General features: G+C 40.5%; 2 protein-coding genes across 4 annotated transcripts in view; both read right to left on the bottom strand.

Annotated features, from left to right (window-relative positions):
* Positions 1–1,295: 1,295 nt before the first annotated feature.
* bsk146 (brain specific kinase 146) lies at positions 1,296–16,370 on the bottom strand. The gene is made up of 5 exons (XM_077626389.1): positions 16,125–16,370; positions 9,006–9,271; positions 7,691–7,893; positions 6,512–6,703; positions 1,296–5,081 (listed from the first exon to the last, which is right to left on the bottom strand). The coding sequence occupies exons 2-5, from the start codon at positions 9,175–9,177 to the stop codon at positions 4,392–4,394; spliced, it is 1,257 nt and encodes a 418-aa protein (XP_077482515.1). The 5' UTR covers positions 9,178–9,271; positions 16,125–16,370; the 3' UTR covers positions 1,296–4,391.
* A 5,588-nt stretch (positions 16,371–21,958) lies between these two features.
* Positions 21,959–27,816, bottom strand: part of LOC144092518 (uncharacterized) — a 74,693-nt gene continuing 68,835 nt past the window's right edge. For all 3 annotated transcript variants that reach the window (XM_077625369.1, XM_077625370.1, XM_077625371.1), the window contains exons 47-49: positions 27,251–27,404; positions 26,999–27,164; positions 21,959–22,652 (exon numbers count right to left, since the gene is read on the bottom strand). In XM_077625369.1, coding sequence (XP_077481495.1) covers positions 22,221–22,652; positions 26,999–27,164; positions 27,251–27,404 — 752 coding nt within the window. In that variant the 3' untranslated portion in view covers positions 21,959–22,220. The remainder of the gene's footprint in view (positions 22,653–26,998; positions 27,165–27,250; positions 27,405–27,816) is intronic.

Genomic DNA, 27,816 nt, shown 5'->3' with positions numbered 1-27,816 from the left:
TTTATTAAATGAATACATTACCCAAAATGATTACTACATTCTTTGAAATCATTGAAAATCTATAAGGGATACAATTAAGGATGTGTAAATTTTGTCTAAATTGTGGGTATTCTGATCAGTGGTGGACCGTCAGGCCTTGCAAGGTCCTCTGCTGGCCCATAAAATTTCTGAATCACAGACTGATGTTAATTATATTTTGTCCATGAATACTTATTAAATAATTCCAAATTGTCTGTTATCTTCCTTTCATTGCTATTCCCTTAATTGCGCTGCTTCCAGATGTGTGTTTTCATATTTAAGCATTTAACCAACCACATTTCAACCTTTATTTGTTGCCATGCTCAGAAATCTACCTGGAGGCCTTCACAATCAGTTCTGTAGGCCCTGCATCATTAAATAAGCGTCGATAAAACTGTTGCTTTAACCAATCAGATTTCGAGTTGGCGACACCACGACCTTCTCGCTGGCGTAGGGAAACGTCATCGCTTTTACAAACTATGATTGGCTAGTGAAAGAGTGGACTAGCCAGAGCTACCAAACTATCTGTAGCAAGCTGCACAAACAAATATATTGTTGTGTTGATTTAATAGCGGTTTTGTCACCCCACAATGGCTGAAAGAGGAGAAGAAAGGGATTTAGTTGCAGATTTACTGTCAAACCCATTTTCAAAACGGATTTTTCAAGCAAAGCTGGACAACATTAAGAAGGTCGGACAACCAGAGTGAAGCTACAGCTAAGCGATTAAGTGCGCAGGGAAACGGAGCTCCACAACAAAAAGGTGAAGAAAAATAGGGAAATCTTAAAAAGACTGTTAGACTGTCATTTCTTGGGCAAGCAGGAACTTTCATTTCGGGGGCACGAGGAAAGCGCTGGACCCAAAAAACAATGGAAACTATGTGGAGCTTCTTTCTCTCATTGCTGAAACACGGATTTGCATCACCACCTGTTCTTAATACAGTGTTGAGTGGGACGTCGTGAAAAATACAAAACGACCTGATCACTGCTATTGCTGAAGTAATGGGGGAAGAGATCAGAAGGGAAGTTAAATCACTGTTTGTCTCTGATATGGTGGATGAGGCAACAGAAGCAAGTAACGCAGTGTCTGTATATATTAATCCAAGTTAATTTAAATTTGTTTGTTCGTTTATGAGTGCGTTGTTGCCGTGGATAAAGTCCCCCCGAACACCCCAATTAAGATCGTATGTCGAGGTACCACTGTAAAAAGATCTTTGAGGAAAAAACGTATAAAAAGAAAAAGAAATAAAACAAAGGAATAAAGACAGAAATTAGACTGCTTCAAGGAGAATTTTCAATTTTATTTTTTTGACTAAATTTGCTTTACCAGGAAGACAGCTGTATTGTAGAGACAGAACCATGGTGGAGTGCTTGCGATCATCTACTCACAAAAATTCACAAAACGATAATGCTGGAAAATATGCCACTGGACACAAAGACATTAAAGCTCAGCTACTACTTGTAAGGGGAATGATCAAAACGGGAGCCGAGCGAAAGACAAATGCTATGCATCGTCCAAACAGGAAAATCAATGAAATAAAACTACCACACAAATGAGATACTCTATACTCTCGCATCTAATCATGCCATGTAAAATCTAAACATTTTTATAACCCCTTGATGCCTTCATTTATATTTAACTCTTCCAGCACCAATGACAATGCTCGACATGGCACCCAATCATCCTTCTGTTGTAAAATGAAATGAGTTTGTCTCTTGTACACGTCCAATTTATTTGAAGTGGGAAGGTAGCAGAGAATGAATACTCGATCATTCGCTGCCATCCGGCAATAGCAGTCAGTTAAAAAACATACATTACGCATTGGAGAAATGTATAAGCACAGAAAAAACACTAATTATAGAACATTATATTCAATAACTGAGGTTGGCTGGCGACCAATTCAAGTTGTATCTTTTCTATCTCACCTACCTTGCTGGATTAGGCTCCAGCACCCTCGCAACCCACGTGAGGCTAAGCAGCGTATAAGCCGCACCCTTAAAATTCCCTTAAAATCGTTGAATTTTACAATTTTACACGTATAAGCCGCCCCCAGATTCACAAATTTCACCTCCACATTCATGGTTTTAATAGTGAGTACAATTGTGTTACTTTGAAGGGAAAATCTTAAGAAAAAAATCATCGCATGTGGTATTTCTAGATACTGTATGAATCAAAAGCACATTATTAGGGTCAATATCATAAGGAAGTTAGTAATTCTTCCAGTAATGGTTGTTTTTCTTACTGCAAAACAGAAAATAACCAACGAATAGTAAATGTTAATTTGCCGACATCTGGTGAAAAAGAGTATAGCAACACTGTAAGTCTTGTGCGCATATAAGCCAGATCCTTGATTCATTAATCATTTTTTTTAGTTACAAATATGGCTTACATGTGAAAAATACGGTAAATAAATTGCATAATACAGCTAAACAAATAATTTATGGAACATTAGTTGTTGTTTTTTTAAATCACAAATGTATTAATGTAGATGAAAAAGGAGGATTTTGTTGATAATTTCTCCTTGTTACTTAATTTAATTTTTGTCTGTATATATATATATATATATATATATATATATATATATATATGCATTAATGTATGTTTGTTAAATGTCATTTCAGGCATCAATAATGTGGATATTTTTTGTTTGTTTTAAAGCAGAATTTGAAACTAACATAATAATTTATGAAATCAGAAAAACCCTATCAAATATTGGTCCAATCTGGACAAAGGTTTGTATTTTGGACTCAAATGTGAGGTTATCTTCAGTGGCTAGTTAGTGAATGTTTCTTTATCATTATGACGAGATTAATGAGGTAATGCTCTTCTTCATGCGGTCATGTGAGTGAGTCTAAAGTAGCAAACAACATAGCAGCTGTAAGATGGGGAAAATGACGCGTCCACACCGTCCACATTAAATCATTGTCCTTTGTTCCAAGGCCGATGAGGTCAGAGATTGTCACAAGACGGACGTTTTTGCATACTGGATGATCTGGGAGCAGCCGGGACAAAGAACAGAATCTAAGCAGTTGTAAAATGCACAACTGTGTCGATTGATGTCCATACGCTTGTTCTACTACTAGCTTTAGTATTTAGCACAAAGTTTCATGCAGCATTTTTATGGGGAAAGACTGGAAAAAGTTCACACCAGATATGGGACTTTTTTAACTTAGCTTGTTAAAAACAACATTCATGTCATTGTTTCTTTAAAAGTGATCCTTTAGATGCTTCTGTCATCATTAATTCCTTTCCCTTGTTAGCATCATGCTATTTTTTTATTTTTTGGGACGTTTCATTTCCTGAAAGTGGTGATATCAAGACAAGACATTAATACAAGTACACTAAAATCCACTAAATAGAAACTAATACAGAACATTTTTTTTTTATTATTCTACCCCTAAAACAACTTGAAATCATGACAGTCCCTCTTAAATGTAATGTGAAAATTGTGCTACGTTAAAAGATTCCATGACATTTTTTTCTTTTCTCATAGAGTCGCTGAGCTCAACATGCAAATTGGCATTTTTAATGGGGTAAAATAAGCAAGAACAAAAAATTGACATAACGCAGGAGAGAGTAGAAAAAAGTGTGAAGTCGATATGTTAAAATCCCAGAAACTGTCATTTACGTTTCGACCGTGACCGGACGATTCGCCGAATGGACGTTTCGCCGAATGGACGTTTCCCCGGATCGTGTGTGTATGTTTTTCAACCTCGGCACAAAAAACAACACAATGAGAAACATCCCCACTTTTATTTGTTTAATAAAATAATAAATTAAACGCTTTAATTTTTTCGGCGAAACGTCCGTTCGGCGAACTGTCCGTTCAGCGAAACGTCCGTTCGGCGAACTGTCCGTTCAGCGAAACGTCCATTCGGCGAACTGTCCATCGACAAACTGTCCATCGGCGAAACGTCTTTCGGCGAATCGTCCGAGTACCGTTTCGACTAACTTGAAAGAACCCCCGATGCGTTCCAAAAAAAGAGCCCAGTTAACGAAACAGAGCAAACACTTTAAAAGCACTTCCTCTTAAAGTTTGTTTTCTTTTGTGAGTCTAAAGTGGAACACTTTTTTTCAATTTTTTTTGTGGCACCAGTTCAAGCCTCCTATCACGTTACACCATCCTAACTTTTATCTTTATTTTTTTGCTTTCTTGGGAATATTGCTTTAGAAACGATGTTTTGGTCTTTTTTTGGCCTTTCCCATTTTGTCAAGCTCATCTGACAGGGTCTTGCCGGCCACGCCCTTCCACAACAACATCGGTGTTAAGCCTCACGTTCTCTGTGCATGCACCTTGACTGAACGCGGTGGATGAGTGGTGAAAGAAGAGCACACTGGTGAGACGAGTTAAACGTAGAAAATGTCAAGGGGCTACTCAAACGCAGATCTCGATGGGCGTGGTGACGAGCATGCGGCCTCCCGGCGAGCTGTTCTCCCGCGGCATCCGCTCGTAGCTGTTGGTGGAAGACACTGAGCTGTTGGTGGACACGGATACGAAATGGTGGCCCCCGCCCAGTTCCATCATGGCGCCCTTGGCCGCACCGCCGCTCCCCCGCTCCGCGGCCACCGGCGACAACGGGGACAAAGTCTGTTGTTTCATCCGCTCCACTAAAAGTTCCTCATCTTCCTCCCCAGATGAAGATGAGGACATATTGTCGGTCGCCTCCCCTCGCCCGTTCCCTCCTCCGCTGGCCCTTTCGCTATTGCCGTTGTTGTTGTTGTCACTGTCCAGCATCCACGAGTGGCTGAAGTACCCAAACACCTCTTTGACGGAGCAGCGGCGCTCCTGCTCTACCGAGAGCAAACGGCGAAACATGCGCAGGGCTTGCTCGGTGAAGCGTCTCCACTGGGAAGGCACCGTGTTCGTCCTCCTCCTCTGCCAACGGATGAACTCTTGGTAGAAGGAGTCAGAGGCCAGGGCTTTCTCCCATGGGAAGTTGCCGGTCAGCATGCAGAAGAGGAGAACCCCAAAGGCCCACACGTCGGTACTGTAGTCCACGCAGAAACCCTCATGGCGGGACACATCACACAGCTCAGGGGCCGTGTATGGAATAGTACCGCTGACCTGTAGCGCGATAGAGGAGAGGCAAATACAAAAAGTCATCATCAAAAATGAAAAAATATGAAACAAAAAGCTTTGAGTGATGATTTAAATACAGATGCTCCCCTACTTACGAACATTCGAGTTACGAACAACGGTACATACGAACATGTCTGCGCATATGGCATATGTCGAAAAATGTTCGGAAAGAGATGCTGTAGGTTAGATTTTGTATTGCGCGCCTTTTTCCGAGTAGTGCTTCTTTCCGCCGCTAATACCGACGCTTAGCGCTGTGAGAGGGAGAAGGCTCAGCAACGTGTCAAGGAGGAGGAGGAGGAGGAGGAAGAAACGCCTGTCCCCATGAAGAAATTCGAGACGAAACTCTTGGCCGAGGGGTTTTCGCTCATAGATAAAGCCATCGCACTCTTCGAGCAGCAAGACCCAAATATTGAACGTTGCACAAAGGTTGCAAATCAATTGAATGATGCCATACAGTGCTACCTCATCATTTATGATGAAAAAAAGAAGAAAACTGTGCAATCGTCGTTAGATCGCTTCTTTCGGCCAGTTTCTAGTAAATCCTCCAAGGAAGATACTCATCAACCCTCATCTTCTTCTCCTCGACCCTCAACTTCTTCCTACATTGAAGTTACGGAGGAGGAAGTAACTTTTGAAGCTCATTCCAGCGACGACGAAGACCCTCTCATGATATAAAATCCTCCTCTTCCTCCTCCTCCTCCTCCTCCTCCATCATCTCCTTAAGCATCGAGTACATCTTCCAAAAGTAAGTTAAACTTCATTTTATTTATCTTATTACGTACATGTACATACAGTGTGTTACTTATACAAGCCTTAAACATACTTATATAAAACTTCAATATACTTATATAGGCCTTAAACATAAATTATAATACAAAATATAGCACGGAGCAACTTACGAACAATCGCTCGGACGTAACTCGTTCGTAAGTAGGGGAGCGTCTGTACCGTATTTTCTCGCATATAAGCCGTATTTGTAACTCAAAAAACGATGACTGTATCAAGGGTACGCTTATATGCGCACAAGACTTGCTATACTCTTTTTCACCCGTAGATGTCGGCAAATTAACATTTACTATTTGTTAGTTATTTTCTGTTTTGCAGTCAGGAAACAACCATTACTGGATGAATGACTAACTTCCTTATGATATTGACGCTAATAATGGTTCAGTCCATTTTAGGCCACCAGTCTTACATAATGCCCTTTTGAGTGACTAGCGCCATCTAGTGTGATAGTGGCAAATTGCAACATTATACAGGCTCAATTTGAGATTCTTGTGTGTTAAATGATATTTTCATACATTGCTGCAGCTAAATAGGGATTTCATATTTTAGTTTTTGAAGTATTTACAAAGATATATTTCTGATTTCATATAAAGGTCCATCAATCCTGACCAGATCTCGCCACTACTCACCCGTTTCACAGGTGATCCTGCGCGACGGGTCATTCCGAAGTCAGACAGCTTCACCTTGCGGCACTCCCGATCAAATATAAGAATGTTTTCAGGCTTGATGTCCCTGTGGACCAGCTTCTTACAGTGTAGATAATCCAAAGCAATGGCCACTTGGTGCACACAGCGCTTTGCCACTGCTTCGGGGAGACCAACCTAAGGGAATGGATAAGTGGAATAATTTAATCATGATGTCCTGAGGTCAAACTGCAGAAAAAAGAATTGTGTTGCTCTACTTCTCAATACAACTTACAGTGGTACCTCGAGATATGAGCTTAATTCGTTCCGAGACTGAGCTCGTATGTCGATTTACTTGTAACTCGAATGAACGTTTCCCATAGAAATCAACTAAAAACAAATTAATTCGTTCCAATCCTCTGAAAAAACACCCAAAACAGGCTATTGGATTGGAATTGTTTTTTTATTTGTTCTAATTCGCCATCTATTAACAAAGTAACAAATGACTAGTGGTTTAATAGTACTAAAATGTGTTTAGTAGTACTAAAATTAGACGGATTTGGCGGAGGGGAGAGAGAGGGACAGAGAGACTTTTTGCATGGCAACGCGCTCGTAACATAACATAAACACATTTAAATGAACTAGGATTACAATGCAAACACACTCAAAAATAAGTTTGATCTAACTTACACTAAACTTAATTCTAATTTTGTTTTAAATTTTGATACCTTTCTTCTCCCGGGTTGGCTCTATTTGCCCTGCCTCCACCCTGACTTTCAAATGCAACCTATCAAGGGTTCTTTGCTTTTGTATTCCCTTCAAAATATTCTGAAAATGATGCACACAAATGTCCTCACAATAGGATAACACACGACCACTTGCCAATGAGTAGTATATACGCCATTCGCACTGGCTAACGGAAAAAAAACACCGAAAAAATTCAACGCTCCCCCAGTGCTTGTATGGACATTACACAACATGATGTTCTTATGAGCAGCCCCTCGTGTCCGCTGTATGCTCATATATCAAAATGTGTCTCGTATCTCAAGATAAATGTTTGCCCGAAATTTTACTCGTATCTCAAATTGCTCGTATGTCGGGGCACTCGTATGCCGAGGTGCCACTGTATTTAGAAAACTGGATTTATAAGGCTCGTTTGCAAATAGAAACAATGTGATGGAGTACCTGTGGAGGAATGATGTCAAAGAGGTCCCCTGCGAGTGCGTATTCTTGCGCAAATACGTAGTACTCGTCCGTCTCGAAAGCAATGCCGAACATGTTGATTATGAAAGGGCAGGGAGACAGGTAGAGAGAGATACTGTACTCCCTCAAGAAAGACTTCAGCTTGGTCGTCTTCTTCTTTAGGAATTTCAGTGCCATTTTAGTACCTTTGGTAAAAATACAGACATTATTACTGCTTCTTATATTACAAATGTGTGTGTATACTTGCATGTACTTGCACTACAAACAGTAGTACCACAAGTACATGTACTAGTACTAAAGGTGCACGTACTAATACTACAAGTACATGCACTGTAAGTAGCTGTACTTGTTTGATACTTGTACTACAAGTATGTGTCATTGAAGTACAAGACGGTATACATGTACTATAAGTATGTGTCATTGAAGTGCAAAAAGGTATACTTGTACTACAAGTATGTGTCATTGAAGTGCAAGAAGGTATACTTGTACTACAAGTATGTGTCATTGAAGTAAAAGAAGGTATACTTGTACCACAAGTATGTGTCATTGAAGTAAAAGAAGGTATACTTGTACTAAAAGTATGTGTCATTGAAGTAAAAGAAGGTATACTTGTACTACAAGTATGTGCCATTGGAGTACAAGAAGTTATACTTGTATACAAGTATATATATAGTCACGCACAACTGTACAAGTCCATGTAGTTGTACTACAACCATTTGTTCTTCTCTGTACTAGTACTTGTAGTACAAGTGTGTCATTAAAGTACAAGAAGTTATACTTGTATAGAAGTATATATAGTCATGCACAACTGTACAAGTCCATGTAGTTGTACTACAACCATTTGTTCTTCTGTGTACTAGTACTACAAGTGTACTAGTAGTAAAGGTATATCTACTAGTACTACAAGTACGTGTACTACAATTACAAGTACATGTATTTGCATGTACTTGTATACAAGTGCATGTACTTGTACTAGAAGTACGTGTACTTGTACTTCAAGTATACTCACTAGCACAGCAAAGATACCCATGAATTTTTTTCCATAAATTGCCTTTTCTAGTTTCTGATTCAAATGCAACATTGGTACGATAATGCTGCTCGATTCTCCATTGTGAAGAACTTGTCCGGGAGCCCGAAGGGAAACGACATATTGTGCGCTTCAATAGTTTGATCCTGGTTGCAGTACCATTTTTACCCACACAGCTTACACACTGCTCCTTTAACTGCTTTTCAAACAATACAGGATTTTCAATTGAATCGTTCTTGAAATATTTTTGTTTTTAAGTGGGAATATCACCTCTAATCTTATGGATGACAAGGTCCACTTTGCCATAGGTGCCCTTGCCAAGCTCTCGAATAACTTCGTAGTATTTGTTGACTTCCAGCTTCTCCAGGTTCTGGGCTGCGATCAGCTGCAGCTCCTCCAGGATGTCCATGTTAGCTCTTGATGTCAGCGGAGAAGAACTCATGGCGAAGATTGGGTTTGGGTGGGCGCAGTGAAAAGACAGTAAAGGATGCTTGGCGTGGCGGGACACGAGTGGCAGCAGCTAACAACTGTCGTCACTAGAGAGACATACAATAAATGGGTTTTTATATTAGTGTATTTTGTAATATGTATAACAGCTAAAATCCATTCATCTGGGGTTCAAGCTTGATCTTCATCTAAAAAATCTAATTCACAAGAGAGAAATTTAGGAGAACAGCTGACTCCAGGCCATAGGTGGGGGACCCTTTAAATTGGTGGCCAGCACAAGGAAGAACAACAACCATCAACAATCACACTCATGCCTAGGGGCAATTCAGAGTTTCCAATTGGCCTGCTATGCACGTTTTTTGGAATGTGGAAGGAAACCAGAGTACCTGGAGAAAACCCACACAGGCCCGGGAGAACATGCAAACTCCACACAGTTGGACTGACCTGGATTTGAACCCAGGACCCCAGAACTGTGAGACTGAAGCTCTAACCATTTAGCCGCCTGGAGCGCCCTTGCGGTCAAACTGAGTTTCTGTAATGTCTCTTTACAAATCGGGAGCCAAAAATCGGCAAACAAAATGCGGCTTATTATCAGTATTTATTTTCGTGATTACCTGTGATATCCTCCTGACTTCCAGGAAAAAAAATGTTGTCCAATCACAATTATTTTGAAATTCCCCAATCTATGTGAAGTAATTGGAATACTGGAAAAGAAATTTGGTATCATTGGAAATATCTGAATGTCCTCCATAGAGCAGAAAAGTTAATGCGATTGAATGCACTGGGTGGGAGATATTTAGGTTTACATATGTCCTCTACAGAGGACAAATCTATTTTAGTTCATCCTTTTGCTTGGTCATGCATACACTCGGATTCTTATTAATATGTGGCTGATTGGATCCGACTAGAATATTTCATATTTAACTTTACTCCACTGATTGGCCATCAGACTCGTACAAACAAATCGGAATGGCAGAGGCCTTCCCTGCTCAGCTAGCGGTTCTGAGATTAGTGAGTATGGAGGAAGAAGACATATTCCCCCCATTCAACTGTGGCATTTAACCAAAGGGTGGATGCTCTAATAATTGGGCTGATTATCGATATGTGTATCCCGCTTAAAATGTGACCTTCCCATTTGTATCAAGGGTTCTAATGACTCCTCTATGAATATGCCATGTACTATCTTTGATAGACCGACTAACATAACAGCATGTTGGATCTAAATTGCAAAACAATTGGACTTTCAAAGTTTTAGAGCAGGGGTCTCAAACTTGCGGCCCGCGGGCCAACTGCGGCCCTCGGGACGATAATTTGCGGCCCCCGTCTTAATATGAAAGATCGATTTTTTTTTTTTTAATTTTTTTTTTTTTTTTAATTTTTTTTTTTTTTTTTTTTTTTTTTTTTTTTACCCCTTTCCCCATGATGGCGCCGTTTAAGTGGCAGCCAGTGGCAGTAGCTCTGTCCACTCATGTTTTTCTTGTTTTACAGCATGTTTTACATGAAAAATTAGAGGGAACATTGACATGCACCTGCTTGTGGCAGGTGTGATACTGGTGTGCCGATAGCGAGCAATGATGATGTCGTGACCGGATGATTCGCCTAAAGACGTTTCGCCGACGGACGTTTGACAGACGGACAGGTCGTACTAGTATTTGTTAGTTTAATGATTAAATACAAATACTAGTATTTGTATTTAATCATTAAACGCTGTTTTCAGCTGGATTTGACCGAATTTGAGAGCATTTTGAGCCGTTTGGCGAATGGACGTTTATAGACGTTTTTTTGCCTCCATCGCGATATCATCCAGTATTTGTATTTAATCATTAAATGCTGTTTTAGGATGGATTTGACCCGATTGCTGTCATTTTACGGCTCGGTTCTGCTACATCTGCCTGCCCAAGGGTGCTTACTCCCGGACTGCCATTGATGGTAGACGAACATTGATTTTTACTATAATTTGGACAACACCGGCGGCGGGCCGGATTAAAAATCCTAACGGGCCGTATATGGCCCGCGGGCCGAGGTTGAAAAACTTGTACACACACGATCCGGCGGGGCGAGCGTTCGAATCCCGTTTCGGCGGAACCTCCGTTCGGCCGAATGAACGTTCGGTGGAACGTCCATTCGGCGACCTGCCCGTCTGTCAAACGTCCGTCGGCGAAACGTCTTTAGGCGAATCATCCGAGTACCGATCATGTCGCTCACACTGGTACTCAGTGCGCTCGGGGAGGTTGTCTTTCTGCTCAGACCAACAAAAAATTAGAGGGAACTTTGGTTCGGAGCTGAATGAACCAATCACGGTGAGGTATACGGCTCTGGAGGGCGGGACATCGGCCGGGCTGTCCAGTGCCTCGCTCACTCACTCATTCATTCCTCCAATCAGCTGGGCGGAGGAGAAGCCGTGAGGCCGATCACTCCGCTCGGCGCGCACACTCCTCCGCTGCTCTCAGCATACAACTGAATGAGGCGCTATGATCCGTGATCCAGCCTGTGTCAGTGTCTGTAGCCATCTCCGCGATTGAAACGGAGAGCGAAAATGCACATGCGCCACAAACCCGCGCGACTGAATGTGAAAGATCAACCCGAGACTCATTCCAAGTGGAAAAACATATTACAGAGCCCCAGAGATGTCTCTTTCAAAGCCTGCCGTGAAGAGAAAGGTCGGTGATGAGCACAGACAGTTTCAAGAAAAGTGGGGAGTGCAATATTTCTTTGTTGAACACAGGGGCACCCCGACGTGTCTCATTTACACTGAAAAAGTTGCGGTGCACAAGGAATACAATTTGAAACGTAATTGTACTACGAGACATGCTGTGGAGTACGAAAAATACCAGGGAGATGAGAGAGCCAACCAGGTTGCCAGTCTTAAAACACGTCTTCTGAGGCAACAGGATCTCTTCAAGAAGGCTACCAAAGACAGTAATGCAGCAGTCAAAGCTAGCTACGCCGTTTGTGAGTTGATTGATCCTGTGCTAAGTGATCCCAAATGGCTCATGGACTTGGCTTTTCTTGTTGATATCACACATGAGCTTAATGTACTGAACAAGAAGCTACAAGGCCAGGGGCAACTTGTCAGTGCTGCCTATGACAACGTGAGAGCATTCTGCACTAAACTTGTGTTATGGAAAGCCCAGCTCTCTCAGACAAACCTTTGCCATTTCCCAGCATGCAAGGCTCTCGTGGATGCAGGCACACCATTCAGTGGTGAGAAGTATGTTGAGGCCATTTCGAAGCTACAGGAGGAATTTGATCACAGATTTGCAGACTTCAAGACACACAAAGCCACATTTCAAATTTTTGCGGACCCCTTCTCCTTTGATGTGCAAGATGCCCCTCCTGAGCTTCAAATGGAGCTCATTGACCTGCAGTGCAACTCTGCACTCAAAGCCAAGTTCAGGGAGGTGAGTGGAGAAGCAGACAAGCTTGGGCAATTTTTGAGAGAGTTGACCCCCAGCTTCCCTGAACTTTCCCGAAGGTTCAAGCGGACCATGTGCCTTTTTGGAAGCACATACTTGTGTGAGAAGCTCTTCTCCACCTTGAACTTCAATAAGTCCAAGTACAGGTCCAGACTTACTGATGAGCATCTTCAAGCTCTACTGAGGGTCTCCACTGCTTCCTCCCTCAAGCCAAATGTGACTATGTGAGAAGAAGCGCTGCCAGGTCTCTAGCAGCAAGGAGTAGGCAAGAGAAGCCGTGTTCAGAATATTCATGTTCAATGTTCCATTCAAGTTCAGAAAGTTAAAGGTTAAAGAGCTGTTAATACAGACATTTGAAACGGAATAAAAATAATTCATTTTCTCTACTTAGCCAGCCAGTGTATATCTACTGTATGCTCATTAGTATTATTTGGTTTTGTATTACTGATTGATTTATTTTTTATTCATCTTTAAGTTAATTTATTTAATTCATTATTTTTTGTTAAAAAATTAAGATATTTGATAACGTTGGAATGTTTTATCAGTGCTTTTCTTGTGGAAATCCTGATGCGGCCCAGTCTCACCCAGACTCGGCCTCTAGCGGCCCCCAGGTAATTTGAGTTCGAGACCCCTGTTTTAGAGCGTTTTGAAAAGTGCTTGCTAGATATATATCTATATAAATATATTTATATATATGCAAGTTATATAAGTGCAAGTTGATGGCGCTATGACGCAATGACGTCATGCCAAAATGGCGCTGTTGCGTCATGGTGCAATGGCGCCGTGACATCATGACACAAGCGAATGCGGCCGATACGGTCATTTATTTCAAAATCGAGAAAAGATAAACAGATAAACAGCTGAACAAAATTTATTTTGATGTCTATGAATGAAATTTAAGAAGAAAAATGTACATATCTTGCATAAAACGTGATAAAATTCACGTTCCCGTCACTGTTCGCTCGGGGCACAACCATCTTACCTAGATCCCGGGGCAGCCATCTTACCTAGGGCGCTGCCGTCTAAACCTAGTTAAACGTGCTCTGGCCGGCCAGACGCGAGTAGTCTTGATTTTGAAATAAAACAAAATTCCACTTTGATTTTTTTTCGTTGTATTTCTTGTTCGAAAGTGAAACTATTGGAGTAATATGAAGCATCGAAAGAATTGAGATATTTTGACATTAGAAGCAATATGGCTGCCACAACATCTTAAACTTCTGGTAAGAAAATTGTAATTTCTGTAATTAGAAAGCATAAGGTTCTCATCAAGATAGACTTATTTATTTTTTCAAATTGAATGATTTTATGTTTTGAATTTACAAAGACAGGCATATTAACTTATTGACCCTAATAATGTGATTTTGATTCATACAATATCTCAGAAATACCACTTGTGATGATTTTTCTTGAGATTTTCCCTTCAAAGTAACACATTTGTACTCCCTATTAAACCATGAATATGGAGGTGAAAATTGGGAACCAGGGGGGCGGCTTATGCCTGAGAAATTGTAAAATTCCAAAATTTCAAGGCAATTTTCAGTGTGTGGCTTATACACGCGGGCTGGTTATATGCGAGTAAAAACGGTGTGTGTATATATATACACACATACACACACTCACATATTCACACACGTATCTCGAGGCACTCATTTGCATATGAAAGCTTTGGTAACCTGAAAATTCCGCACCTAGAGGCATTCGTAAGTAGAGGTATAACTATACTTTGTTGCTTGAAAAAGTACATTTGTCGTAATTTTCAAGACAATTTGTCTTGCAAATGTGATGAAATTAGAAAAAAATCTGTCAAATAAAAGGTCACTTTTAATATAGCTCATGTCACTCTTCTGCCTGACACAGAACTGAAACGCTTAATCTCCAATCACGCATATGAATCAGTACTTTCTGTATTAGCTATGAATACCACTTTAAAAAGAGAAAAACATTGCCTTCTAGTGGCTCTGTGAGGGCACTGCACCTTTGCATATAATGCAGCAATGAGCAATCAAAAGTCAGCTCGGTTGCACAATTGCTTATGGTCGTGAAATGCTATGTATATTGCCAAGTAATGAACTGGGACTGAGCAAAAGGCTTCCTGCATTTACTAGACTGTCACAGATGTTGCTAAAAATTCTCAATGTCTGCTCCCACCCGAACGAGAACACAAACACACATTCATATACCATCATAGCTGATCAGTCCACCAGAGTCCATGATGAGGACGTCTGGCTGTATTTTGAGAGACAACAAAAGGCAGAGCTGCCAGCCAAGATGCCCGCCGGCGTCGTTTTGCTTTTATGTTTGTGCCCCGCTATGTGAGCTGTGACTCAGCATGCTGGTGGGGATCTGCTTTTTAATATCCACATTTCAATCCCACTTGGATCAGCTGCGTGTGCCTGTCAATCGGACAAGCATGCACCCACGCAAGCACGGGAACGTGACCCGTTCCAATCAAAGCCTCCATACATAAAGCATGCAGACTGCGTAGGGTTATGAATAGAAGAATTTGTTTCAATTACCATATTTTCTCGCAAATAAGCCACCCAGCGTATAAGCCGGACCCTTAAAATTGCCTTAAAATCGTAGAATTTTACAATTTCTCGTGAATATGCCGTCTCCTGATTCACAATTTTCACCGCCATATTCATGGTTTTAATAGGGAGTACAATGTGTTACTTTGAAGGGAAAATCTTAAGAAAAATCATTGCGTGTGGTATTTCTGAGATACTGTATGAATTAAAAGCACATTATTAGGGTCAATATCATAAGGAAGTTAGTAATTAATCCAGTAATGGTTGTTTTCTTACTGCAAAACAGAAAATAACCAACAAATAGTAAATGTTAATTTGCCGACATCTACTGGTGAAAATAATATAGCAACACTAAGTATTGTGCGGATATAACCCCCTTGATTCAGTCATCATTTTTTTTAGTTACAAATCCGGCTTATATGCGAGAAAATACGGTAAATTGTGCACGCTTGATATCATGATTTTTTTTCCTAGTATACATGTTTTAAATCTCCTATTGTTATTATCATTGCTATTGTGACACCCGTTATACAGGGATAAAATGAACGGTAAACCGGTATTTTAAAATAACAGTCTTGTTGCCATACATTATTATTTCTGCCGAAACACTCCCCAACTGCAGTGTGTCCTCAGACTGCACTGACTCAGAGGAAACAGAGCTGAATGACACACACACATACATATACACACACACATACACACACACACACACACACACTCACACACACACACACACACACACACACACACACGCACAAAATGCTGCAGACACCTGGCAACCCCCACATTCAGAGGCAATGAGCGTTTGATACCAATGACAAAAGAGGACATTATCTTTTGTTCCTTTTAGAGATGCTGTTTATGCTACGAATAATAATTTTAAAAAACGCACACACACCTTAATATAATCCTTTCTTTGTGTACATTTGTCATGTAAATTGACAAATGTGATGATGCTGAAGATGCAGGTGAACCTAATTAGTTGTAAGGACGCTCACCATAAAATAGATGCTCATAACCGGGCTGTGGGGTCCGCCCTGGCTGTGCGTCCAAGCGGCCGGTAAACAAACCAGACGTCGGCGAGGGTGCATAGTACAAGCAGGCCGAGTCCGAGCGGATGAAGACTTCCACGGAGAAGCGGCGAGCATCCACGGCAACCTCCTCAGCCGGCTCTGGTGTCCTATTGTCTCCGCATCGCGCTGTCCTCCAGCGGGGGAGGAGAATGGAGGTAGGCAGGCAGGGCAGGCAGGAGGTTAGGCGCTCTCATACGGACGGCGAGAGAGGCACCGGATTGGTCGGGGCGGGAGAAGCCCCACCCATTCACGGGCGCTCGAGCCAATGGGAGTTTTGCCCCGCCAGGGAAAACGCGGCTGTTTGCTGTCTCCGTACAGAATTACGCTTGCCATCACGCTATAAATCTTTCGTTATTGTCAAATTGTGAGCGACGCTGTGGTGCATTCAGCAACACGAATTTGAACGACCCATGAGAACACTTTTGCCCATAACTTAGTGAATTTGTTTTAACCTTTCAGGGCTAGGTCAAGTACATTCTTTTTTTTTAGTACTGCACATTCACGTAAGGGTTGCTGGAGCCTATCTCCGCTGACTTTGGGCGAAAGGCAGAATACACCCTAGACTGGTCACCAACCAGCTATAGGGCACACAGAGAAATCAGCGGCGGTCCGTGCATTTTCTAGCGACACCTTCAATCCAACCCTCAAAAACTATTTTATGGCTATAAAACCTCTACTGCATCTACAGCTGCGACACATAAAAAATAATCAATAATAACCTCATACATTTAAAATATTATTTAGGAATATAGCCATATTTTACTCACCAAAAATCCTTTTTAACTGTACACAATATCCATCCTCCTTTCTTTCTTCCTTCTTTTCTATCCCCATCGAAGCTAATGCTGAAAGTCGAGCCTGTCCTGTTGTATTTCTGGCATATGTTTTTATTCGATTTAGCGCTTTGCATGTTCGTTCCCGGTAGTGACAGGATTGCTTGCTTTGTAGTTGTCTGACCTTTTTTAATGATGTCCAGCTTTTTTTCTCTTGAAAAGTCCGTCTTGAAAATGGCTTTAAATCAATACAACAATATATTTGCTTGTGCAGCTCGCTCCAGATACAGTTTGGTAGCTCTATCACCAGCCAATCAAAGTTGGTGAACGCGATGACGTATACCTACGCCAGCGAGAAGGCAATGACATATCCCCACGCTTGCGACAAGGCATTGTGGTGTTGCCAACTCGAAATCTGATTGGTTAAAGCAACAGTCTTATCGACGCTTGTTTAATGCAGCAGAGCCCGCAGAACTGATTGTGAAGTCCTTGAGGCAGATTTCTGATCCTGGCAACAAATAATGGCTGAAATGTGATTGGTTAAATGCTTCAATATGAAAACACACATCTGGAAGCAGTGCAACCAGGGGGAAAGCAATGAAAGGAAGCTAACAGACAATTTGGAATTATTTAAGTATTGATGGACAAAATATCATATATGATTCAGATATTTCTTAGGCCAGCAGAGAAGGCATTGAAGGCCCTGACGGTCCGCCACTCTGAGAAATAGACGACCACTCGCACTCACAATCTTACCTCCGCTGCGCGGGAATCGAGCCGGCGCTTTCCCGCACCGAAGTCAGGAGAGGTGGTCAGTACAGTGGGCATTGATTCAAAAGGTGGCCCAGTGACCGAGTGGTTGGCGCGTTGGCCTCAGAGTTCTGAAATTGGGGGTTCGATCCCAGGTCCGGACTTTCCTGTGTGGAGTTTGCATGTCTGGCTTGTGTGGGTTTTCTCTGGGTACTCCGGATCCCTCCCACATCCTGAAAACATGCAGGTTGAACACTCTAAATTGGTCAAGTTGTATGTATGTGAGCATGAATGGTTGTCGTCTGATTGTGCTCTGAGATTGGCTGGCCACCAGTCCAGGGTGCCCCTGCCTGGTGCCCATTGTTGGCTGGGCTAAGCTCCAGCACCCCCCACGACCTTTGTGAGGATAAGCGGTACAGAAAATGAATGATTGATTAAAAAGTACCTACATTAAATATAGATATAGATTTTGTGTGTGTATATATATATATATATATATATATATATATATATATATATATATATATATATATATATATATATAGTGTCCATCAATGCTTATTATTACAAATGGTTTGTTAGCTTCCTTTCATTGCTTTCCCCCCTGGTTGCACTGCTTCCAGATGTGTGTTTTCATATTGAAGCATTTAACCAATCACATTTCAGCCATTATTTGTTGCCAGATCAGATCTGCCTCAAAGCCTTCACAATCAGTTCTGCGGGCTCTGCTGCATTAAACTAGACTACTGCTTTTAACCAATCAGATTTCGAGTTGGCAACGCCACAATGCTCTTTCATATGCATTAGCATTTTGCTGGCTGGGATATGTCATTGCTTTCACCAACTATGATTGGCTAGTAGGCGGGCCAAAGCCATAGATCGCAAACTCCACCCACAATGGCCGACTGAAGCAAAAACAAATGGATTCTGTTTGCTCACAAAGCTATTCTCCAGACGGACTTTTCCAGAAACAAATGGACATCATTAAGAAAGGGCGGTCAACTCTAGCAAGCCTGTTACAGCCGGGAAAATGGTGTATGCGGCACTTTCAGTGCGCTAACTTAGCTGCACAAGCAAATAGTATATTATTGTGTTGACTTAAAGCCATTTTCAAAACGGACAATGCCGGAAATACGACAGGACAGGCTCGACTTGCATCATTAGCTTCGATGGCGATAGGAAAGAAGGAAGAAAGAAAGGAGGATGGATATTGTGTACAGTTAAAAAGAATTTTTGGCGAGTATAATATGGCTATATTCCTAAATAATATTTCAATTGTGGGCCCGGTTCTGATATCTGAAAAGCTACAGTGTTTGTATTTAATCACTAAATGCTGCTAGGATGTGGATTTTACCGCAGTTTAATTTTTGCCGTTTCGCCATTGACGTCCATCGCTGTCTTTTCCCGAGGAAATCACCCCCCTGGCCTGGTTGTAATGTCTCAAAAGCTCCAGTATTTGTATTCAGTCAATAAATGCTGCTAGGAAGTGGATTTCACCTAATTTCAGTGCATTTTTTTGAATGGGGAAATGATACTCCGGGCCCGGTTCTGATGTCTAAAAAGCTCCAGTATTTGTATTTAATCAATAAATGCTGTTTTCAGCTGGATTTTACCCCAATGCCCGTACGCCATTGACATTCATTGCTGTCTTTTCCCGGGAAAATCACCCCCTGGCCTGGTTTTAATGTGTGAAAAGCTCCAGTATTTGTATTTAATCATGAAATGCTGCTAGGAAGTGGATTTTACCCCATTTTTGTGCATTGATTTATTGATTATTTTTTATGTGTCGCAGCTCTCGCTGCAGTGGAGGTTTTATAGCCATAAAATAGTTTTTGAGGGTTGGATTGATACGTTGAAGGCGCTACGAGAAAATGCACCGACCGCCACTGATATATATATATATATACTCACACTCAAAAATTAATTTAATCTAACCATACACTAAACTTAATTCAATAAGTGTATATATATATATGTATATATATATATATATATATATATATATATATATATATATATATATATATATATATATATATATATATATATATATACAAATATATCAGTGGCGGGCCGTAAGGGCCTTCAAGGCCTTCTCTGCTGGCCTAAGAAATATCTGAATCATATATTATATTTTGTCCATCAATACTTATTATTCCAAATGGTCTGTTAGCTTCCTTTCATTGCTTTTCCCCCTGGTTGCACTGCTTCCAGTTGTGTGTTTTCATATTGAAGCATTTAACCAATCACATTTCAGCCATTATTTGTTGCCAGGATCAGAAATCTGCCTCAAAGCCTTCACAATTAGTTCTGCGGGCTCTGCTGCATTAAACAAGCGTCAATAAGACTGTTGCTTTAACCAATCAGATTTCTAGTTGGCAACACCACAATGTATCGTCGCAGGCGTAGGGTTACGTCATCGCTTTCACCAAATATGATTAGCTACCAAACTGTATCTGGAGCTAGCTGCACAAGCAAATATATTGTTGTGTTGATTTAAAGCCATTTTCAAGACGGACTATGCCAGAAATATGACAGGACAGGCTCGACTTTCAGCATTAGCTTCGATGGCGATAGAAAAGAAGGAAGAAAGAAAGGAGGATGGATATTGTGTACAGTTAAAAATGATTTTTGGTGAGTAAAATATGGCTATATTCCTAAATAATATTTCTGATATCTGAAAAGCTCCAGTATTTGCATTTAAGCTCCAGTGTTTGTATTTAATCACTAAATGCTGCTAGGAAGTGGATTTTACCCCATTTTAGTGCAATTTTTGCCATTTCGCCACTGCCGTCCATCGCTGTCTTTTCCCGGGGAAATCACCTCCCTGGCCCGGTTGTAATGTCTGAAAATCTCCAGTATTTGTATTTAATCAATAAATGCTGCTAGGAAGTGGATTTTACCCCATTTTAGTGCAATTTTTGCCGTTTCGCGTATGGACGTATATGGATGTATCGACGTTCATCGCTGTCGTTTTCCCGGGGAAATGATACTCCGGGCCTGGTTCTGATGTCTAAAAAGCTCCAGTATTTGTATTTAATCAATAAATGCTGTTTTCGGCTGGATTTTACCCCATTTCGGGCAATGTTTGCCGGTATGCCATTGACGTTCATCGCTGTCTTTACCCGGGAAAATCACCCCCCTGGCCCGGTTGTAATGTCTGAAAAGCTCTAGTATTTGTATTTAATCATTAAATGCTGCTAGGAAGTGGATTTTACCCCATTTTGTGCATTGATTTATTGATTATTTTTGTGTCGCAGCTGTAGCTGCAGTCGAGGTTTTATAGCCATAAAAATAGTTTTTGAGGGTTGGATTGATTCGTTGAAGGCGCTACGAGAAAATGCACGGACCGCCACTGATATATATATATATATATATATATATATATATATATATATATATATACTCACACTCAAAAATTAATTTAATCTAACCATACACTAAACTTAATTCAATTTTTGATTGATATTTTTATACCTTTCTTCTCCCGGGTTGGCTCTATTTGCCCGCCTCCACCCTGACTTTCAGCTGCAACCTATCGAGTGTTGTTTGCTTTTGTCTCCTCTTCAAAATATTCCGAAAATGATGCACACAAATTTCCTCACAATAGGATAACGCACGACCACTTGCCAACAACAAGTGGTATACTCCTCTCGTATTAGCGAGAAAGCTCAGCCACGCGTACACCATTCTGCACTGGGGAAAAAAATCACTGAAAAAATACAACAATCTCAAAAGCACCCTCTCGCGTCGGCCACACCTGGCTGTATGCTCGTATATCAAAATTTGTCCCGTATCTCAAGGTAAATATTAGCTCAAAATTTTACTCGTATCTCAAATTGCGCGTATTTCGGGGCCCTCGTATGTCAGGGTATTACTGTATATATTTTTTGTTTTGTCAATGAGTTAAGCAAATGATAACTGTGAATAGTGATTTTATAATATTTGCCCTACGTTTTATATATAAAACACAGTACAAGTTGAAATTTCTATGGTGACATTCATTCATTTTCCTTTTTAACACCGGCTATTCTTGTCAGGGTGGAGGGGTGCTAATCTTCTTCCACACTATCCACCGTGACAGTGTAATTACTTCAGAAAATGAACACCTGGATTGAAATTGGCAGCTCTGTTTCCACTTAATGTAACTCAAGAAAAATCACTCTATCTGTCAGTTATACTTAAGTCACACTTCACATTCATGGTCTAGGCTTAAAATAAGACAGATCAGCATAGTAACATGGAAATAATTTATTCTAAAATGTTTTAAAAATTGAAAAAAAAAAAGAATTATAAATGATAAAAACATCAACTTTTTTAAATTTACATATTAAGAACCAGCAAAGTAATGGATTTTTTTTTCACAAGAACCCGATCATTACAAATTAAACAACACAATGTTAATGTAGAGGATATATTGATTGAATAAAAGTGTGTGTTCAGAATGGTCATCAGTGCAGTAAAAGTGAAGTTAAAAGATAAATGCAATTATTTTCCCTTACACAAAGAGAAACAGTTCCAGCGTTTTGGTGTGAAGATGCTGCGCTAGATTCTTAATGCGACATAGACGCACGTTTTCTGCATCCCCTGCGCTGTACACCCGGAAAATGTTGTAACGTTCTTTCTTCTCCAACGCAAAGTGCAGTTCGTTGGCTGAGAGAACAATAAACGACTTGTCTTTCTTCTTTGTGGACTTCACCTCCACGTACACTACCTCCCCCTTTACACGGTCTGTCTCGTCTCCCGTCGGGTCGAACTTCAGCTCAAAGTCGTACGGATGTCCACTTTCGCCGGTTTGATTGCACCAGATGACTTGTGTGGGTCGGCCCGAGTCAGTGCCGTCTCTCCAGTGGCAAAGGAAGAAGTTGACAAATGACTCCCCCCATTCACCAATTGCGATATTGTCCCTGGTGTCCTCCGATAACACCACCTAGATAAGAACAGTAGCATTAACTCAGTAAAGGCCACACGTATGGCGTTAGATTCATGACACAATTTCATATTCCTAATGTAAAGTACTGCATACGTAAAACCTGTCCGAAGCGTATAAAATGTGTTTTATGCCGACAAAATCTGTTTTTTGGTATAAAAATAGGCACTTCACTAACGCTTGTACAGACGCTCCCCTACTTACGAACGCAATTGGTTCCGAGCGATTGTTCATAAGTTGAATTTGTTTGTAAGTTGATTCAGTGCTATATTTTGTATTATGATTTATGTTTAAGGCCGATATAAGTATATTGAAGGTTTATATACGTGCATTTGTATGTTTAAGGCTTGTATAAGTAACACGCATTGGTTTGTACTGAATTTTTTTTTTTAATAAAATGGAGAGAATATGTACAGTACTGTAGAGAGAGAGAGATTTATGTATTAGAAACTGGCCAAAAGAAGCGACCTAATGACAATTGCACAGTTTTCTTCTTTTTTTCATCATAAATGATGCAGTAGCACTGTATGGCATCATTCAATTGATTTGCAAACTTTGTGCAACGTTCAATATTTGGGTCCTGCTGCTCGATCTTTCTGTTTATAAATGGTACTGAATGTGCAACGCTCACCACTCTCACGCTCATCAAGCTTCGTTATTATTGCCACTCGTTTCAAATGAAATGGCTTGCCTCTTCCTTGCAACTCCCTCAATAGAAGCCTTTAGCTTTTTACCAACCATATTCAATATTGGATGCATGAGATATTTAATGATACAAATGAAAAAGGTTCTTTGCACACTGGAGATACATTCACGCACTTCCGCATTGCAACGAAGAAGAAGGTAGATGCTGGGTGAGCTGAGCTCTCACAGCGCCAGGCGTCGGTATTAGCGGCGGAAAGAAGTACTACTCCGAAAAAGGCGCGAAATACAAAATTGCACTTGCGAACATTTTTGGACTTAAACGCAATTTGCAGACATGTTCGTATGTACCGTTGTTCGTAAGTTGAATGTTCGTAAGTAGGGGAGCGTCTGTATATATGTATGTATATATGTATGTATGTATATATATATATGTACATATATGTGTGTATGTGTATATATGTATGTATGTATATATGTATATGTATGTATATATGTATATGTATGTATGTATATACATATATATATACACACCGTATTTTCACGACTATTAGGCGCACATAAAAGTCTGAAATTTTCTCCAAAATAGACAGGGCGCCTTATAATCCAATGCGCTTTATCGATGGACCAATACTAAAATTGTTATCACGATAAAATAAAATAAATCCGTCGATAGGACAACTATGGCAAGCAGCCCCCGACTCTACTATTTTCCCGTAGATAAAGTACTGCGCAGTGACTGCTGGGATATGTAGTTTTTTTTGTCAATACACCCAATGGATTATGCCCTGCCGATCGGCATCAACACTAGCTAGCTACTATTTGTGAACGAATTGTGGCCTGGCGATCGCCATCAACACAGCTGCGAAGCATGGAAGACAGCCTTGGAATAGTTACGCTAGCTACTAGCTAGCTACCATTTGGGAATGAATTATGGCCGCCTGGACGAACGTATTAAACTCAGCGTTTTCGATGGACAAATGTTCAATTCGGACACAGATAATGAGGACTTTGAGGGTTTTGTGGGTGATGATGACGTGAGTACATTGTAAAATGGCTAAATAAAGTACAACCGAACTCAGTCTTGCTTCCGTTGCCTTTTTAAAACATGTTTTTAATGTGTGGGTGTAGTGTGCAAGAACTATATTTCCCAGCAGTCACTGCGCACCGGAAATAGCGTCTGTGGCTGCTTTCGTAGACAGCGCTGTTACGGTTCGATAATCATCCATAAATTATATATATATATATATGTATATATATATATATATATATATATATATATATATATATATATATATATATATATATATACATATACATATATATATATATATGCCATGCCTGGCTTCACAAAAAGTGGCAGGCAGCGCCGGGCTTCTTATGCTACGATTTGTGAATGGATTGATGGAAATGACGGTGACTCTGAGAACGAAGAGAGGGGACCCGGCGTTTTGGAAGGCTCGTTTGGGCAATTGTTTAATTCGGACACAGAAAATGAGGACTTTGAGGGATTTGTGGGTGATGATGACGTGAGTGAGTTGTAAAATGTCTAAATAAAGTACAACCGAACTCAGTTTTGCTTCTGTTGCCTTTTTAAAACATGTTTTTAGCGTGTGGGTGTAGCGTGCAAGAACTCTATTTCCCAGCAGTCACTGCGCACCGGAACCCGGAAATAGGCTGCTTCCGGTAGCCAGCGCTTCGCTTGCGTTTCGATGTTCATCCATATATAATATATATGCGTGTAATGAAATGGGCCGTGCTTTGTGTGTCTAAAATACAGAAATAGCACTCGTTACTGACACTGCGGCTTAAAATACAATGCGCTGAATAGTCGTGAAAATACGGTATATATAAATATATATATATATATATATATATATATATATATATATATATATATACATATATATATATATGTGTGTACAGTTGTGGTCAAAAGTTTACATACACTTGTGAAGAACGTAATGTCATGGCTTTCTTGAGTTTCCAGTTATTTCTACAACTCTGATTTTTCTCTGATAGAGTGATTGGAACAGATACTTCTTTGTCACAAAAACATTCATGAAGTTTGATTCTTTTATGACTTTATTATGGGTTAACAGAAAAAGTGATCAAATCTGCTGGGTCACAAATATACATACAGCAACACGAATTAGCAATTTTGGTGACTTTGAAAGTTGTGTCAGTGAAATGAGCTTCATAGCATGAGTAACTACAGCTGGTGACCTCTCTGAGGCCATTTAAATAGGGCTCATTGGATGCAAACGCCCAAAAACGCTACAATGGGAAAGTCAAAGGAGCTCAGCATGGATCTGAAAAAGCGAATCCTTGACTTGAACAAGTCAGGAAAGTCACTTGGATCCATTTCAAAGCAGCTGCAGGTCCCAAGAGCAACAGTGCAAACAATTGTTTGTAAGTATAAAGTGCTTGGCACTGTTCTGTCACTGCCACGATCAGGAAGAAAATGCAAGCTATCACCTGCTGCTGAGAGAAAATTGGTCAGGAGGGTGAAGAGTCAACCGAGAATCACCAAAAAGCAGATCTGCCAAGAATTAGAAGCTGCTGGAACACAGGTGTCAGTGTCCACAGTGAAGCGTGTTTTGCATCTCCATGGACTGAGAGGCTACCGTGCAAGAAGAAAGCCCTTGCTCCAAAAGCGGCACCTTAAGGCTCGACTGAAGTTTGCTGCTGATCTCATGGACAAAGATAAGACCTTCTGGAGGAAATTTCTGTGCTCAGACGAAACAAAAATCGAGCTGTTTGGCCACAATGCCCAGCAATATATTTGGAGGAGAAGAGGTGAGGCCTTTAACCGCAAGTACACCATGCCTACCGTCAAGCACGGTGGTGGTAGTATTATGCTGTGGGGCTGTTTGCTGCCAATGGAACTGGTGCTTTACAGAGAGTAAATGGGATAATGAAGAATGAGGATTACCTTCAAATTCTTCAAGATAACCTAAAGTCATCAGCCTGAAGATTGAGCCTTGGGCGCAGTCGGGTGTTCCAACAGGACAATGACCCCAAACACATCAAAAGTGGTAATGGAATGGCTAAATCAGGATAGAATTAAGGTTTTCGAATGGCCTTCCCAAAGTCCTGACTAAACCCCATTGAGAACTTGTGGACAATGCTGAACAAACAAGTCCATGTCAGAAAGCCATCAAATTTAACTGAACTGCACCAATTCTGTTAAGAGGAGTGGTCAAAGATTCAACCAGAAGCTTGTGGATGGCTACCAAAAGTGCCTAATTGAAGTGAAAATGGCCAAGATACATGTTACCAAATATTAGCGCTGCTGTATGTATATTTTTGACCCAGCAGATTTGATCACTTTTTTCTGTTCACCCATAATAAAGTCACAAAAGAACCAAACTTCATGAATGTTTTTTGTGACAAAGAAATATCTGTTCCAATCACTCTATCAGAGAAAAATCAGAGTTGTAGAAATAACTGGAAACTCAAGAGAGCCATGACACAAGTGTATTTAAACTTTTTACCACAACTGTATATATATGTGTATGTGTGTATATATATAATGGTTGATGTTAACTTGGTTTAATGAAAAAAAAAATGAGCCACTGAATGTTTCTGGGTAACATCTCTCTACGTAAATATATTCAAACTTTGGAAACCAGCGGCTTATAATCAGGTAAGCTTTATAGTGTGAAAATTACAGTAAATACATTTAAAACAAAAGTGCTAACCGTGGATGGTCTCTGGCATGGGAGAACCAGTTCTTCAAGTGAGGCCTGTGGGGACTGGAGCTCATTCCACTTCGGAAAGTCAAGGTTCAAAGGTGGTCTCTGGATATCTGCAGCTATTTCTGAGCCTTTGAACATGCTTGGTAGGACCATGGCCTCTGGCACAGCACTGAGGAAGATGCAAATAGAGATCTTTTAAAACCTGAATGATTTTTTTTTAAACACCTTTTGGGGAATTTAGGAGGTAAGGCATACATGCTGTCTGAAGTGGGCTCTTCGCTAGCTGGCTTAATGACCGGCACGGGTGGAGCAGTTGCAGATTGTTCGGAATCAGTTAGGTGCTCTTCTCTCTTCCCCTCCCCATTCTCCCTTTGGCCAGATGTCGATATTTCGCTTGGTTGACAGCGCTCTGTATGTGCCAGGGAAAACAACATGGAGAGTGGAAATCCACATTTATTTTCCATCCACCCTACAGATATTAGAATTAAAACAACATAATAAATATGTTAAAACTGTGTATGACCTGGCAGCAGGGTTTAATTATCATAATTTTTCATTTTAGGTAGCTATGGAAATGCAAAGCATAACCAGAGCTGCCAACCTTCGTCGACCCCCTTTCAGGAGCATCTTTGTCCCATTTCCGGAGTTTTATGTTTTCATCAGGAGTGAATGCGATTCACGTAAAATCAAATATAAAATGTACAAAAATAACGCAGGAAAAATTTAATCCAACTGTTATGTTATGTATTTACATTAATTGAAATATTGTGTTTTTGCAAACTATTGAAAAAGTACAGCATAATGAAAATAAGTTAATCTTT

Source organism: Stigmatopora argus, chromosome 18, assembly GCF_051989625.1.
Source record: "Stigmatopora argus isolate UIUO_Sarg chromosome 18, RoL_Sarg_1.0, whole genome shotgun sequence".
Classification (NCBI taxonomy): Eukaryota; Metazoa; Chordata; class Actinopteri; order Syngnathiformes; family Syngnathidae; genus Stigmatopora; species Stigmatopora argus.
This window is presented reverse-complemented; position numbering and strand designations above follow the sequence as displayed.

Coding starts and splice junctions, on each gene's coding strand:
- bsk146 (XM_077626389.1), bottom strand. CDS start 9,177: ATGAGTTCTTCTCCGCTGACATCAAGAGCTAACATGGACATCCTGGAG. Junction 6,704..7,690: donor TTGACATCATTCCTCCACAG/GTACTCCATCAC, acceptor CCATTCCCTTAG/GTTGGTCTCCCCGAAGCAGT. Junction 5,082..6,511: donor CAGGATCACCTGTGAAACGG/GTGAGTAGTGGC, acceptor ATCGCGCTACAG/GTCAGCGGTACTATTCCATA.